This window comes from Neovison vison, chromosome 6, assembly GCF_020171115.1.
Source record: "Neovison vison isolate M4711 chromosome 6, ASM_NN_V1, whole genome shotgun sequence".
NCBI classification, from domain to species: Eukaryota; Metazoa; Chordata; class Mammalia; order Carnivora; family Mustelidae; genus Neogale; species Neogale vison.
In genome coordinates this window covers 7,832,841-7,845,977 of record NC_058096.1, presented here as the reverse complement: position 1 = coordinate 7,845,977, position 13,137 = coordinate 7,832,841, and the positions used below count along the sequence as shown (strand labels likewise).

At 53.3% G+C, this 13,137-nt stretch overlaps 1 protein-coding gene across 1 annotated transcript in view; it reads right to left on the bottom strand.

Annotated features, from left to right (window-relative positions):
- Window positions 1-909: 909 nt before the first annotated feature.
- The window catches only part of VPS26C (VPS26 endosomal protein sorting factor C), a 44,188-nt gene continuing 31,960 nt past the window's right edge, over window positions 910-13,137 (bottom strand). Inside the window, exons 4-8 of the mRNA XM_044250930.1 lie at window positions 10,268-10,348; window positions 7,359-7,433; window positions 3,359-3,509; window positions 2,997-3,149; window positions 910-2,173 (exon numbers count right to left, since the gene is read on the bottom strand). Coding sequence (XP_044106865.1) covers window positions 2,091-2,173; window positions 2,997-3,149; window positions 3,359-3,509; window positions 7,359-7,433; window positions 10,268-10,348 — 543 coding nt within the window. The 3' untranslated portion in view covers window positions 910-2,090. The remainder of the gene's footprint in view (window positions 2,174-2,996; window positions 3,150-3,358; window positions 3,510-7,358; window positions 7,434-10,267; window positions 10,349-13,137) is intronic.

The following is a 13,137-nucleotide window of genomic DNA, read 5'->3' as shown; positions in this document are numbered from 1 at the left end:
CACCGAGCTCCGGCGCCGGCCAGGCCAGGATGCAGGCCTCTTCCTGGTCCAGCCGTGCAAAGGCGTCCCTGTCCTTGTCACAGGACCACACCCAGCCCCAAAGGAGTCGGAAGTAAGTCCCTAACCGGAGGGCCATGGGTCACGGAAGCACAGCCTCATTCGGGAAAAAGAAGGGGGCATCTGAAAGGGATCGTGGGACCCGAGACTGTAGCAATCTGTTGCAGCCCAGTCCTTGCCAGCATGCGGATGTAATCCCATCCCCCAAAGGTTTAAGAGACAATTCAGACTCGGACTCGAGACTCCGAGACAGCAGTGAGGAAGCAGAAGGGAGGCCGGGGTTCCACTGCCCACCAGCCACGGGAGCAGGCGGGCGCAGGCCACCAACTGGGCAAATTCGGGCACAAACGCTTCTGCTTTTCTACATCTGATTTCTGATTTGCCTCTTGCCTTTACTCCGGAACTGAAGACACGGCCGAGTGTGGGAGCTCTGACAGCCCAAGGGGGCGGCTGCCTACGGGCCATTTCCCGAACAGGATATGGTCACGGATTCGCGCTTCAGACCCCTTCCTGCCCCTCCCCTCCCCTCCCCATCCCCTTGCTCACATGGGAGAACCCGACAACCCTGAGCCTCCGACAGTGAATGGTCCCCACCCCCGGCCACACAGCCGGACATCTGTGCTCTCCTTAACCCCCGACGGGAGGGACTGGCCAAGAAGGGGCAGGAAATGGCAGCCTGAGGCCCTTGTCTGGGCCACTCAGGATCGAATGAAATGAAAACGAGAGCACCACGGCGCTGGCGGGTCTCCAGTTAACAGCTGCGCCCTCAGAGCGCTGGTCCTATTTATATCCGTAAAAGCGCTTTACTGAAGAAGTGATACAGCAATGTACCTCCCAAACCTTTGCTCAAAATTCTTATTTAGCTTTTTTTTTTTTAATCATTAAAACTGATTTCTATCTTTGAAACGTCCCAGAGAGTAAGGCCTCTCTGTTTCCCGATACTCTGAACACATCATCACAGACAGGTCACTGCTGACGTCCGGGGAGCATAAAAGGAGATTTCTAGACCAGGAACGTATTCTCCGGGAGCCAGACTAGAAATGACCCGGTGAGTAAGTTGTATCGGTTTCGCTGGTGAAGCCCCGGGACAAAGCAGGGCCTGAGTCAGGTCTGTTTGCCCTCCGCGTCACATGTCACCAGATGCGGTCCCAGGGCGATGGCAGCACGGCCGGGCGTGGGGGTGCGGGAGGGACATCGGCCCGGCCACCCTGCTCAGGGCTGCCCAGGGGGAGGGACTGTCGGGGAAGGCCGGGTGGCGTGCAAAGCTCACAGCTTATTCCTGAGGCCGCGGCCACCGTGGACCAACCGGATCAGACGGAGGACACCCGCTGCAACAGGCTCTCCGCCCACTGTGAGCCCCAGTGGCTTCACCTCGGGGGGCAGGCCACGCCACTCAGAACCCACCCACCAGCAACAGGTCCTCCTGTGACAGCCAGGAACGCTCTGTATCAGTTCCCTCAATGTCCTGGAGTCATCACGAAAACCGTGATAGAAGAACTACAGAACAGAGTGGAAAACGCCACACGGTTCCAGTGGACGCCGCCCGGCAGCCCTGCTTGGACGGTGCCTACAGATGTCATAGACAACTGTCGGCTTGTCATTGTCCCCCGCGCAGCCGCTTTCTGCCAGGGCTCTTAGCGACACCCACTGGGCCGGTGGGGAGGGTTCCCTTTGCCCCCAGACCCTCACTTCCCAGCCAAGTGCTGCCGCGGTCGCAGTTTCACTGCTCCTGAACAGGCCCGGTGAGCCGGGAGACCGAGGAAATCGTGCTTTCTGCGAACCGATCTCGCCACCCCCAGTCGGGAGGTCCTGATGCACTGTCCGGACCAGGTCTGATGAGACGCGCCCCACCGGAAGCGGAAGCCTCAGGGAGATGAGGAACAACAGTGATTGTACTGAGGGGTCGGATTCATTTCTGATACAGAATCACCTCGAAAATAAGCCTATGCTGCTGGCTTCAGCTCCCGTGAGCACCGGCTACCCACGGCATGTCCGCTCGGCCTCGCTGGCCGTCCACACTGCCTGCTCCCGGGCTACACCCTGCAGAGCTTCAGTGGAAAGTTCTCCGTGATGAGGTGATCCGCGTGAAGCAGGACGACGATGTTGACCTCAAATTCTGGGAAGAGAAAGAACGGGCGTTAGGCTGACCCGGCCTGGCCGCCGACACCCCATGCCCACTGCACTGCAGGGGGCTCCGAGAGGAGGGGGCACGTCCGTGGTCCGTCACCCCAGGCTTCCAGAGGAACCAGCGAGGACAGCGGCACTGGCCTCTGAGCACTCCTGGTGCACTTTCTCTGAGGAAACGTGTCTCCTTGCCTTGCGAGAGGAAGGGGGTCTGCTTCCCAAGCACACCTCATCGTCCTCCGTCTTTACTAGAATCTTCTAAAATTCCTTCTGTTCTTTCATACTCTTGCTTTATTTTTCCACTTGTTACTTTTTTTTTTTAAAGATTTTATTTATTTATTTGACAGAGAGACACACAGCAAGAGAGGGAGCACAAGCAGGGGGAGTGGGAGAGGGAGGAGGCGGCTTCCCACTGAGCAGGGAGCCGGATGTGAGGCTTGATCCCAAGACCCCCGATCATGACCTGAGCCGAAGGCTTAAAAGGCTTAACGACTGAGCCACCCAGGCGCCCCCCGCTGTGACAGCTCTTACTGGACTCTGCTCAGATGCCGCCTGTCCGAGGAGCCTCCCTGACCCGCACGCTCCCCACTGCCCTCTCCCGGCGGCGTTACTGTCCCTGCCCCAGCCCCGCCGACAGGGTGGCGCTGTCTCCAGTGGCTTCTCGGGACGCTTTCTGTTGCACGACTCGGGGACCAAGTGCCCTGCGCTGAGCCGGCCCCAAGCAGACCGGCCTGTCCGCCTCGGGGGCGCTCGGGGGCCCCATGCTCCCGGGCAAATCGGGCAGGCCCGCGGGCGCGGGGAGCTGGCGCGCTTACCCACTTTGAAGTTGGTGGTCTCCAGCGTGGGGCAGGTGAAGAGCCGGGGGAACACCATGTGGATGGGCACGGAGAGGCTCCGACACACATCCCCGTCGGCGATCTGGATGTTCTGAATCTCCGTGGCGTCGCGGGCGTAGCCTTCTGCACACCCTGCGGGAGGTGGCGCACACGGTGTGGTCGGAGAGCAGGGGCCCTCCCCACGGCCCCATCGGTCAACAGGCCGCTGGTGACCCCTCTGCCATCTGCTCCACGGGATCGCGGGCTCCCTCCCCTCCACGTCTCACTTTCTCAGACGCTTCTTGGAATCGAGGGGCGCGCCCTTCCTTTGCCCCCACCGCCCCCCCACGGGCCACGCTTACCGCAGGTCTCCACGCGGACCAGCTGCAGCTCTATGCTCTTGATGGCGGCCTCCGAGCTCTCGACCACCAGCTCCCCGGTCAGCGGCTGCGTGATGACACAGTTGGTGGAGTTGAGGTGCCCTCTGATGAGAAATTTGGGGAGCAAGGCTCTCTGGAACGAGACAAGGGATGGTGGGAACGGAAGGTGCCAAGGGAACTCACTCCAGAGGCAGTCACTGGGTACAAAGAAAAACTAAAAACAAAGTTGGGCAATTTTTATAAAACCCGCTGGGCCCCTGTTGTACAAAATGGGAAAAAGGTACAATAGTCCTTCTATCTCCTGTCAAGTTGATGAACAGACTGAATTATTCAACAACCGCCTGCAGACACCCGGCGCCGACACTGCCTGGCCGAACCGCCAGCTCCCCCAGAGCCGCCCCGACTGCCTGGGTCAGATCTGGAAGCTCCTTCTCACCAAGCGACACGACCTAGAAACTCCTGAGCAAGCTGCCAGCAGTGTTTACAGGGAACCGGTCACACACACCCCAAAAATGTCTAAAAGAGAATCAACTGAAAAATGCTCCCAATTAAACAATTCTGAAAAGCCAAGATTCTTCCTTTTATTTCAAGAACATTTAAAGAGAACAATTCTCATCAGTGCTTGACTAAGACCTTCTGGACCTTTCCCCTGTACACCTAGGAACCTGGTCACGGTTAGATGATGATGTTTTTGTGGGACGCGGATCTGAGGCGTCAGAGGCAATTGTTCTAGCACACGTCGCTCAGCTGGTCCCAGGTGCCAAAGCTATGTCAGAGTTTAGAACACCACTGTCTCACAGAAGCAAAATGTGGCCACCAATGTGAGCCACAGATGTAATTTAAAATTTTCTAATAGCTGTATTTTTTTTTTAAAGATTTTTATTTTTTTATTTATTTGACAGAGAGATTGAGATCACAAGTAGGCAGAGAGTCAGGCAGAAAGAGAGGGGGAAGCAGGCTCCCTGCTAAGCCGAGAGCCCGATTCAGGGCTGGATCCCAGAACCCTGAGATCATGACCTGAGCCAAAGGCAGACGCTCAATCCACTGAGCCACCCAGGCGCCCCTAATAGCTGTATTTTAGAAAGTAAAAGGAAACAGCTAAAATCAACCAATATATCCTAAATACCACTTCCACATGTGATCAATATTAAAACATTATGCTTATATTTTCTTCCTCTTTGAAACCCAGTCAGCACCTTACACCTACGGCTCAGCTCGGCTCCGACCAGCCACACCTCGAGGGCCAGTGGTCACTGTGGCTGGTGTTTGCCCATCGTCAGCGCTGGAACTGGAGAGCAGGGAGCTCTGTACCTCATGGCCCCAGAGGCAGAGAGATCTTGATTCAAGTCAAAGAGAAAAGTCTTGATTCAAGACAAAGTTCTAACAACAGTGAAAAAGTAAAGTAGCTATTTGTTTAGAAATATAAAAAGCAGTTGCAATCTATATTAAAATTCTTTTAGGCAACTGGTGAGAAAGAAAACTTTCAATATCCGGCCGAAGATCCTGACTGAACATTCAATTCACCCTCTCCTCCCAGGGCGTAATGTTAACATAGACAAACTACGCCAAGAAAGTCCATGCGGGACGCCACGAAGAAACACCCCAGTGAAGAGTTTCTGTGCATGAAAGTGCTCAGGGAGGCTCCCAAGAGCTCAGGGGATCATGCCTTGAGGTCGGGGGCACAAGAGGGTCCCCAGCAGGGGGCAGCCCTGAGATCAGGAGTGGCCCCCACCCAGGGAAGGAGCAGTCAGTGAGGGGGCATGAGTGGCCTCTGGAGTCAGCACGTGCCCAGGCTGCCACCACAGCTTTCCTCAAGGCAACTCCCCCGCCAGGACACTCCCAAAGCAGGTTGGGCAAGGCAGGGCAAGCGTCCGCAGTCATTTACAGCCACAACGCAAGATGATGCCCTCACCCCCGAAGACGAGCTACCAGCACACCCCGAAAGAAAGCCCACAGGGTCCAACACGTGTTCCCCAGCAGCAAAGCTCCTGTCAGAGTGCATTCATAACCAGAAGGACAGACTGTCATTCGGGCTAAGGACAGACACTCTAGTCAACAAGGCCATACGTATTCGATCATCTATAATTATAAGCTGGCAACCAAGAATCAACAAACAGCTGAGAAAAATAAAAGCAAGAAAGATGCACACCCTCTGCAAACAGAATAACCAGCCCTAGAGAGAGACGAAGGGCCGTGCATCTGCAGTAAAAGAAGGGGCTATCTTGGAAAAGAAACCACTTGGAGATGAATGATGCTCTTGCTGAGGGAAACATGTCAACAGTTGGGCGACATACCAACCGAAGAGTAAACAAGTGAGCTCAAAGACTGTGCCAAGATTCTCCTTGATGCCTCTAAGAAACACCGAGAGAAGTTCACAGAGCTGAAGGAAAGATGGCAGGCACACTGACTAATTAAACACCCAAATCTGGCAAGAGCTTTGAAATTCCAGAATGGTAAGGATGGGGGGGGTGCTGGAATTTTCCGGGCTGGGGGGAAGGGAGAAGGAGGAGAAACAAATATTTGGGGATCAGATCATCAGTATTACAAGGTACTAGAAAACCAGGGAGGTCCTCTCCCAAGTTCAAAGGGCAAATGAAATTGAAGCCAGAAGCTTCCACCTACCTAGACAAACGAGGGTTCAGTGTGAGAGCAAAGGCAGGTGTCTATTAGACACTCAAGGATGTAAGTTCACTCCTCATCCTTTCAGAAAGAATGATTCTAGGATGTGCTCCAGAGGCACAAAAAAATACATTGAAGAAAGAAAAGAAGGTAAGAGAAAGCAGAGGAGAGCAATGACCACGGTGAAACTTCCAGTAATTCAGTGTTGGCTAAATCATGACTGTTTACTTTGGGCAACTACGAAAAATCATTTCTAAGCCAACAGAGGCTTCATACTGGGAAAAATAAAACATAAACTGGAACTTAGATTTCAGACCATTTCAACAAACGAAAGGGGTATGGTGGGAGGAAAATGCAAAAATGTTACAAACCTTCTGGCAGAAGGTTCTCGTTCTCAGTGTTGTTACTTAAACTCATGAGTGTCTCTTTATGTTCGAACATTTGGGGGTGACTATTAGGAAAACAGAAAAAGTACGTGAGAGGAAAAAGAAGCAACCACAGGATAACAGACCTTAATCAATCAGAGTAAGGGCGGGGACAAAGAAGAAGCAAACCAGTCAGGTAAAGCAGAGACAAGATATAGGGAACAAAACAAACTGTACCAAGTCCAGCCAGGAGGTCTTTATAAGACACACTCGATCTGTGCCACTCTCTCCCGCACTCCAGCTTTGTCACTGGGTTTTGTGTTCCTGAGATTCTTGGGAAGGAAGAAACACAAACCCACTTAGGGGCATGAGCACTTATGGCGGCGCTAAGAGCCGAGGCCCAGGCGACCACCAGTGCTCCCTGCGTGTTTCCAGTCCCGTTCAAATCCCTGCGAGAGACCAAGCTGACTGGCCCACAGGGGACTTGTCCCCTCCAGTAAATGGACTTTCAGAGATGCCCCCCAGGCTGCACCCTACCTCAGCTATGCCTCCCCAGGGAGCGAGAGGCCTTCCACACTTGCTGGTCAACACGGTCTGGAGAGCAGGGGGAGAGGCTGCGGCCTCCATGACTAGAGCAGGCCGCCAACTGTGAAGCAACGGGCTGTGGCTCCAAGGACGGGTGGCGGGGGCAGCCAGGGCTCAGGGAGAAGGGCTCTGAGCCCCATATGTTAGGCCGGGGAGAACGGGGGAGAGGCGGCGCGGAGCATAGCAGGCAAATAGGCTCCCCGAGCAGCTTTTCAGAAGCATTCTCCTTCTCAGAACTTACGGAGTTTAAAAAGAAATCAGAATTGAAAATCCAGACTACTTTGGGTATCGGCAATAATCCAAAATTTCATCTCGATGACTTGATACCCAAGGGAAGAACTGGGCCACGGGGCGTCCGCAGGACGCAGTGGCTAAGCGGATACCCCGGTCCACAGAGCCGAGGGGCGCCGTACCTCTTTGACGTTCTGCAGGGTTTCAGGTGTAATGGTGAAGTCCACGGGACTCGGGGTCAACTTCCCCTTCTGAGGCTAAAACAGGAGGCAAAATCCACATCAGCTGCTTGAAGCCAAGAGCCCCACAGGCCAAACTCCCCTTTCCCCTTCTGGAGAAACAAAGGGCAGCATAATGAACTGGGAAGGGGTTAGTACTCAGACGCAGGTCGTGTGGGGTCCAAACGCACAGTTTTGCCAAAAATCTACATTGTGTTCTTTGTCAAATTTCTTCATCCCCTGTGACTCAGTTTCCTCATCTGTAAAATGAGGGGACTGCTAAAAAAATAAGATAAAATTAAAAAATAAAAATAAAATGAGGCAACTGCTTTCTTAAAAATCTCTCGGGGCCCTTTTGGGTCCAGAAATGAAAAGTTAGACTAAGAACCGAGAGTAGCATTCATGGAAGGCATTTATTTTACCCTCTCTTAGAACAAGAGCTGACACCGAACTAGCATGATGACCGAATCGGGTACTGTCCCTGTCACTGGTCCCATTTCACAGACACGGACAGTGCGGCGCGGCGAGCTCCCATGGCTTTCTCCGGTGGTCGAGCTGCCATTCAAACCCAGGTGGTCCGGCTCCAACACCTGTGCAGTTAGCCACTCAGCTGTCCACCTGAAGACCCGCTCCTCTAAACTAGAAATGTTACCATAATTACAAACAATGGTCCTCGCCACATCACGTAACCACAGAAGCCACCTGGGCGGCCAAGCGTCACCAGGGCCTGCCTGGTGTGGCGCGCTCGGGTGCCGGGACCCACAGGCCGGGGGGGCTGCGGTGGAGGAAAGGCACCGGCCAACCCACCAAGTTTACTCATTTACCGAAGCACATTCTACAGTATTCTTCTTAACAGGTTCGCGAACACACGCTTTGGGGGACACAGTCTTCCTTACAGCATTTAAAGGAATATTTGAGTTGGCAACTGGAGATCACACACGGTTTGGCCTTCTCTGAAATCATTCACAAAGAACAGGCTTCTTGGGAGGCTGTGTGTCGGTAAGCTGTTGAGAGGGGGTCCTGGGACCTCTGCCCCCGCTGCGTACCCTGAGCTGGCCCCGGGGTGGGGGGCCTCCAGTCCTGAGTGGGCTGTGGGCCCTGGGTCGGGGGCCCTGGGGTGTCCTCAGCTGTGCCTCGACAGGGAGGGAGAGGCCTCCCCCACTTGCTGGTCAGCAGGGTCCAGAAATGAAAAATTAGTCCTAAGAACCAAGAGTAGCATTCTCGGAAGGTATTTATTTTAAACCACCTGGGGCCCAGTTCTGGACAGGGCGCTGAACTTGGGCTCACTCTCCTTCACAAAGTTAGAGGCTCTTTTTGCTGAAAACCTGAAAGGGTGTGTCTCTTCTTGGGACTAATCCACATGAAAAAAATTTTTTCCCCTTCAGTTTCAAGACCCTTCATTAAAAAAGGAAAATACCTAAATCACATCACTTCCAAAAAAGATAATTATTTTTAATATTTTGTATGTCACTAAAAGAAACAATGAAATACAGTAATTATTATTAGTAAGAGGAAAACTATAAATGTTGGAAGTCCCAAAAAGTCACAAAAATGATGCAAATAAAGGACATCAGTGATTTTGCCCATCTTACACACAGGAGACGTAAGTCTCCCATTTTTCCTGAACCATTACTAAAAGACGCCCGTGGACATTTCGTAACAGTGTAAAAGAAATGCAACTGCAAATGTTCTACAAACACCAACCTACCTCACCACGGAGCTCTGGAGAAGCCCCACTTCCTAAGGCCGTGGCAAAGACTATGGGACCCGTGTGGGATCCTCAGGTCGCTGAGCCCCACTCAATGCCAACGAAGCTACAGGCCACACCGGGTACGTGACCCAAGGAAAGCCAGTGGCTCTTGTGTCTGTCCAATCTGGGTGGCACCTCGGACACAGCCTGCAGCCTCACGGCACAATACACACATCCAGTCTCTGTTCACCTGGGCACCTCCAGGAACCCCAGGCTGGCTCTCTCCTGTCCACAAACTGCTCAGAATTAAATCAAAGGCAGACGGACCACATTCTGAGTCCAGGTGGCTCTTCAAGGAGGGAACCAGGCTGCAGCCCGAGAAAGAGGGGGCGGGCCAGCCCCGAACCAGAGGTGTGGGCTACAGCCCCGGAGGGCAGGGCAAGGCCCGGCAGCTGCTCCGATACCGGACCTGGAAAGCCCGGGGACACAAAAGAGGGGAATCCAGTGCGGTGGACATCTGTCACCACGTGTCACACCTGGGGTAGGCGCTGCCCGTCACTGCTAATTTCTGCACGATGACCGAGTCGTCGAGCAGAGGGGCTGCAGAACAAGGTCTCTGCCTTGAATTCACCCAGGGTCGCCCACAGCCGTGGGGAGGGGGGCCCAGTTCAGCTGACATGTGAAAGTGATTTTTTAAGAACATTCTGTCACAGGAAGACGTGAGCAGAAGGTGTTGGGGGAGGCAACCCACCCTGGCCCCAGGTGTCCCCGCTGTCCTTGTCGGGCAGAACAGGACTGTGGGGCTCGGACCATTCTTCAGCGGGGCCGGGCCATGGCTCTGGGCTGTGTTTGCCGCAGCAACCGTGAGGAGGGGTGTGTCTCCCTGAAGCAGACTTGCTCCCTGCTCACTTGCTCCGAGGGGGGCTCCCAGCCTGGTGCTGCTCGGCTGAGGCACGAGCCCGCCCCGGGGGGGTTCTGGGCCTGGGGGAACGAGGCACACGCCGATGCTGGTGCTCTGACCTGGCCGGAGAAACAAGGTCCCTCATGTCCTACCCGGGAGTCTCTTTCCCCAGCAGCCACGACACGGCACCAGGCTGACGTGTCAGCTTCGAATTGGGGTCAGATACCAGACCCTACAGAAGATTCCCATGGCCAAGCACGGAGCCCCCCAAATACAGCTTACAGCGGAGTGAACGATGAATTCGCAGGTCTTGGTCAGGTCCTTGGCCAGCAGAGACCGCCGCATGTCACAGCGCAGGGTGTACTGCGGGGAGAAGTCGGAGAAGACGTCTCGTTAGTGTGATCTGCTTTCATCGTGGAATTCTATTCGGAGAGACAAGGAAGTCAACGTACTTTAGGGAAACTTGGTCCAATTACCGTGTTGTCTGAAATTAATATATTTCATAGGGGGAGCCAATGCTCACGTGAAGGCATTTCTACAAAAAGACCAAAACTAAGAACACTTAAGGTGGTTCCGCAGCCTAGTCCCACCGCTGGACCCACCGGTACAAAGGCACAGTCTTAGCTGGAACACAGGGAGAGAGCGGGGGCGGGGGCCCGTGGGGGGCACAGAGCTGAAAGAAGATGCCCGCAGAAGCGAAAACCAGCTCCAATCCGGTGACCTGTCTCACTGCGTGAGCCCTGGCGGATGAGGCAACTCGTGTGGCCTTCGGCCTCCTGCTCTGTAGAAGGGGGACGCTATGCTTCAGCAAGAGCCAAGCGAGGTGCTCGCTGTGTGCTGGGCACTCAGCAGGGGGTCTGGCGGAGCGCAAGCAGCTCTCGGTAAGGCGGCAGCTACTTTGTCATTAGGAGGAGAAAGCGCTCAGGAAGGACCGCATCCGGCATTTCACGGAGCAAGGTAAGGCAGGCGGCACCACACTAGCTTCTAACCTCTCTGTGTTCAGTCTCTCTGCCATCCCCGTGCTCGTTTTCTGAACAAGCCACTGCCAGTGTACCACCCCGCCCCCGCCCCAGGGAGAGCCGGCTCCCTGCCGAGCCAGCCCCAGAGCCAAGGGCTCTGACCTAGGACGGCTCCTTCACACTCCTGTCTGTGGACGGACAGGCTAATTGGTAACAAAATTCTATAGCGCCATCATGGTCTTAATGCTAGCCTTCCAAAAAAAAATCACATAACCCATACTGAATAAAGTTAGCTGTTTTTTTAATCATCCAGGGAAAATTTCAGAATTCTGTTAAAAATGATTTCTGTATCCGGGACTAAATGCATGGTTAAATCAAGAAGCTACGTTATTATGAACAAACTAATACATTATATGAGAAGTTACTAGACATTTAAGGTACCATCAGGAGATTAAAACACTTTTTTAAAAATTATTTATTTATTTTTTTGAAAAACACTTTTTAAACAGAAACATTCCTTGTCTGCAAGGACCTTTTCATATATATATATATATATATATATATACATACACACACACACACACATATATGCATACATACACACACACACATATATATACACACCTATGTGTGTATATATATATATATGTAAATCTCAGAAGGGTGTGTGTGTATATATATATACACACACACACACACATATACACCCTTCTGAGATTTCTACCTGGTCTCCCCAACCCAACAGGCTCAGTGAGGCCTGGTGCTGTCAGATCCATACAGGCATGTGTGCATACAGGTGTGTGTGCATGCAGGTGTGTGTACACGCAGGTGTGTGCACGCGCAGTACATCTATGTAGGTGTGTACGCCCGGACGTGCTTCGCCGTCCTCCTGCACAGCTCCCATGCTGTCTGGCACGGGCGACATTCTGTTCAGGCTTGCCTGATTCTTGTCTCGGATTCTTGTCCCGCGGGGAACTTCCCCTTCCTCGTTTTCCAGTCTCAGGGGTTTGGCGGGGCTGACCCCCTCCTCCCCGAGCCCTCCTGGGCAGAGCTGCTCCAGGTACTGTTGGGAAGGGTTCTCTCCACTGCGGGAGGCGGCCCAGGAGATGGTAAGCCCGAGGCGGCTTAGCCCGACCACGGCCAGGAAGAGGTCTAGAAGGAAGGACCCTAAATGAAAGAGGTCTGCACAGAAAGCTGAGCTGGACCCGGACCCAGCTTCCGCTTCCCCTTCCCTGGAGCTGCTGGCTCTGTGGTCCGTGATACTCTTTTTAGGCTAAGTCAGTTTGAGCCGGATTTCTACAACTTGCAAAGGAGTGAGAACAACAGGCATCAACCTCTGGTTACAAAATGTTTCTGAGCACGGAAGCCACCATCAGTCATCCAGGGCAGCTGCTAAGTGACGGTGGGGAGAAAGGTGGCCAGAGAGGAACACGCTGGCGTTCTGTTCCGCGAGTGACGTGAATTCTCTCGCATGTACCGTCTCAGTGGATTCTAAGGACGGTCACCAAGAACTCACTGATGCAGCCACTTGGCAAATACATCCTCGGGGCATTCTACATGCCTGGCACTGTGCTAACAAAGCGTTCAAGCCAAGACCTCATTCATCTCCTAGGAGGAGAGGTCATGAAGGCTGGTCGGGGTCACAGAGGTGGGATTTCAACTGACACCTGCCAGTTGCCAAAACCTGGCTCTGAATCCTTACGCAATACTGGGACTCAGGCCCGGATCTGCCTGCTGCGAAGTCCTAGATCTTTTCATTTTATCGTGATCTTGCCCAGCGGCTAAGGAGGATGTCGGGGGTGGGAGGTCAGAGGGGGTCAGGACGGACAGACTGAGCAGGGCGCCAGGAGGAGGTACAGACAGGATTGGATCTTAGGACCGTCTGTAAACACAAGGCCAACAGAAAGAAGAAGGAAGAAGCACGTCAGCAGACGCAAAGCAGACTTCTAGAAAGGATCTTCACAACTGTGACGAAGAATGACTAGCATCTGGACACATTAATTCTGAAATACAATTCTGCAGACAAGTTGTGACTGCTGTAATGTTGGGTTACAGTATAAAACCTCGCTACTATGGCCGCAAGAGTAGAACAAATTAAGATAATTTGCCTCCAATTTACGTAACTTGTAAAAGAAAAGGTATCTGCACAAAGGGCAATGGGAGAAGCGGGCTGCTTCTGGTACACGCGATCTA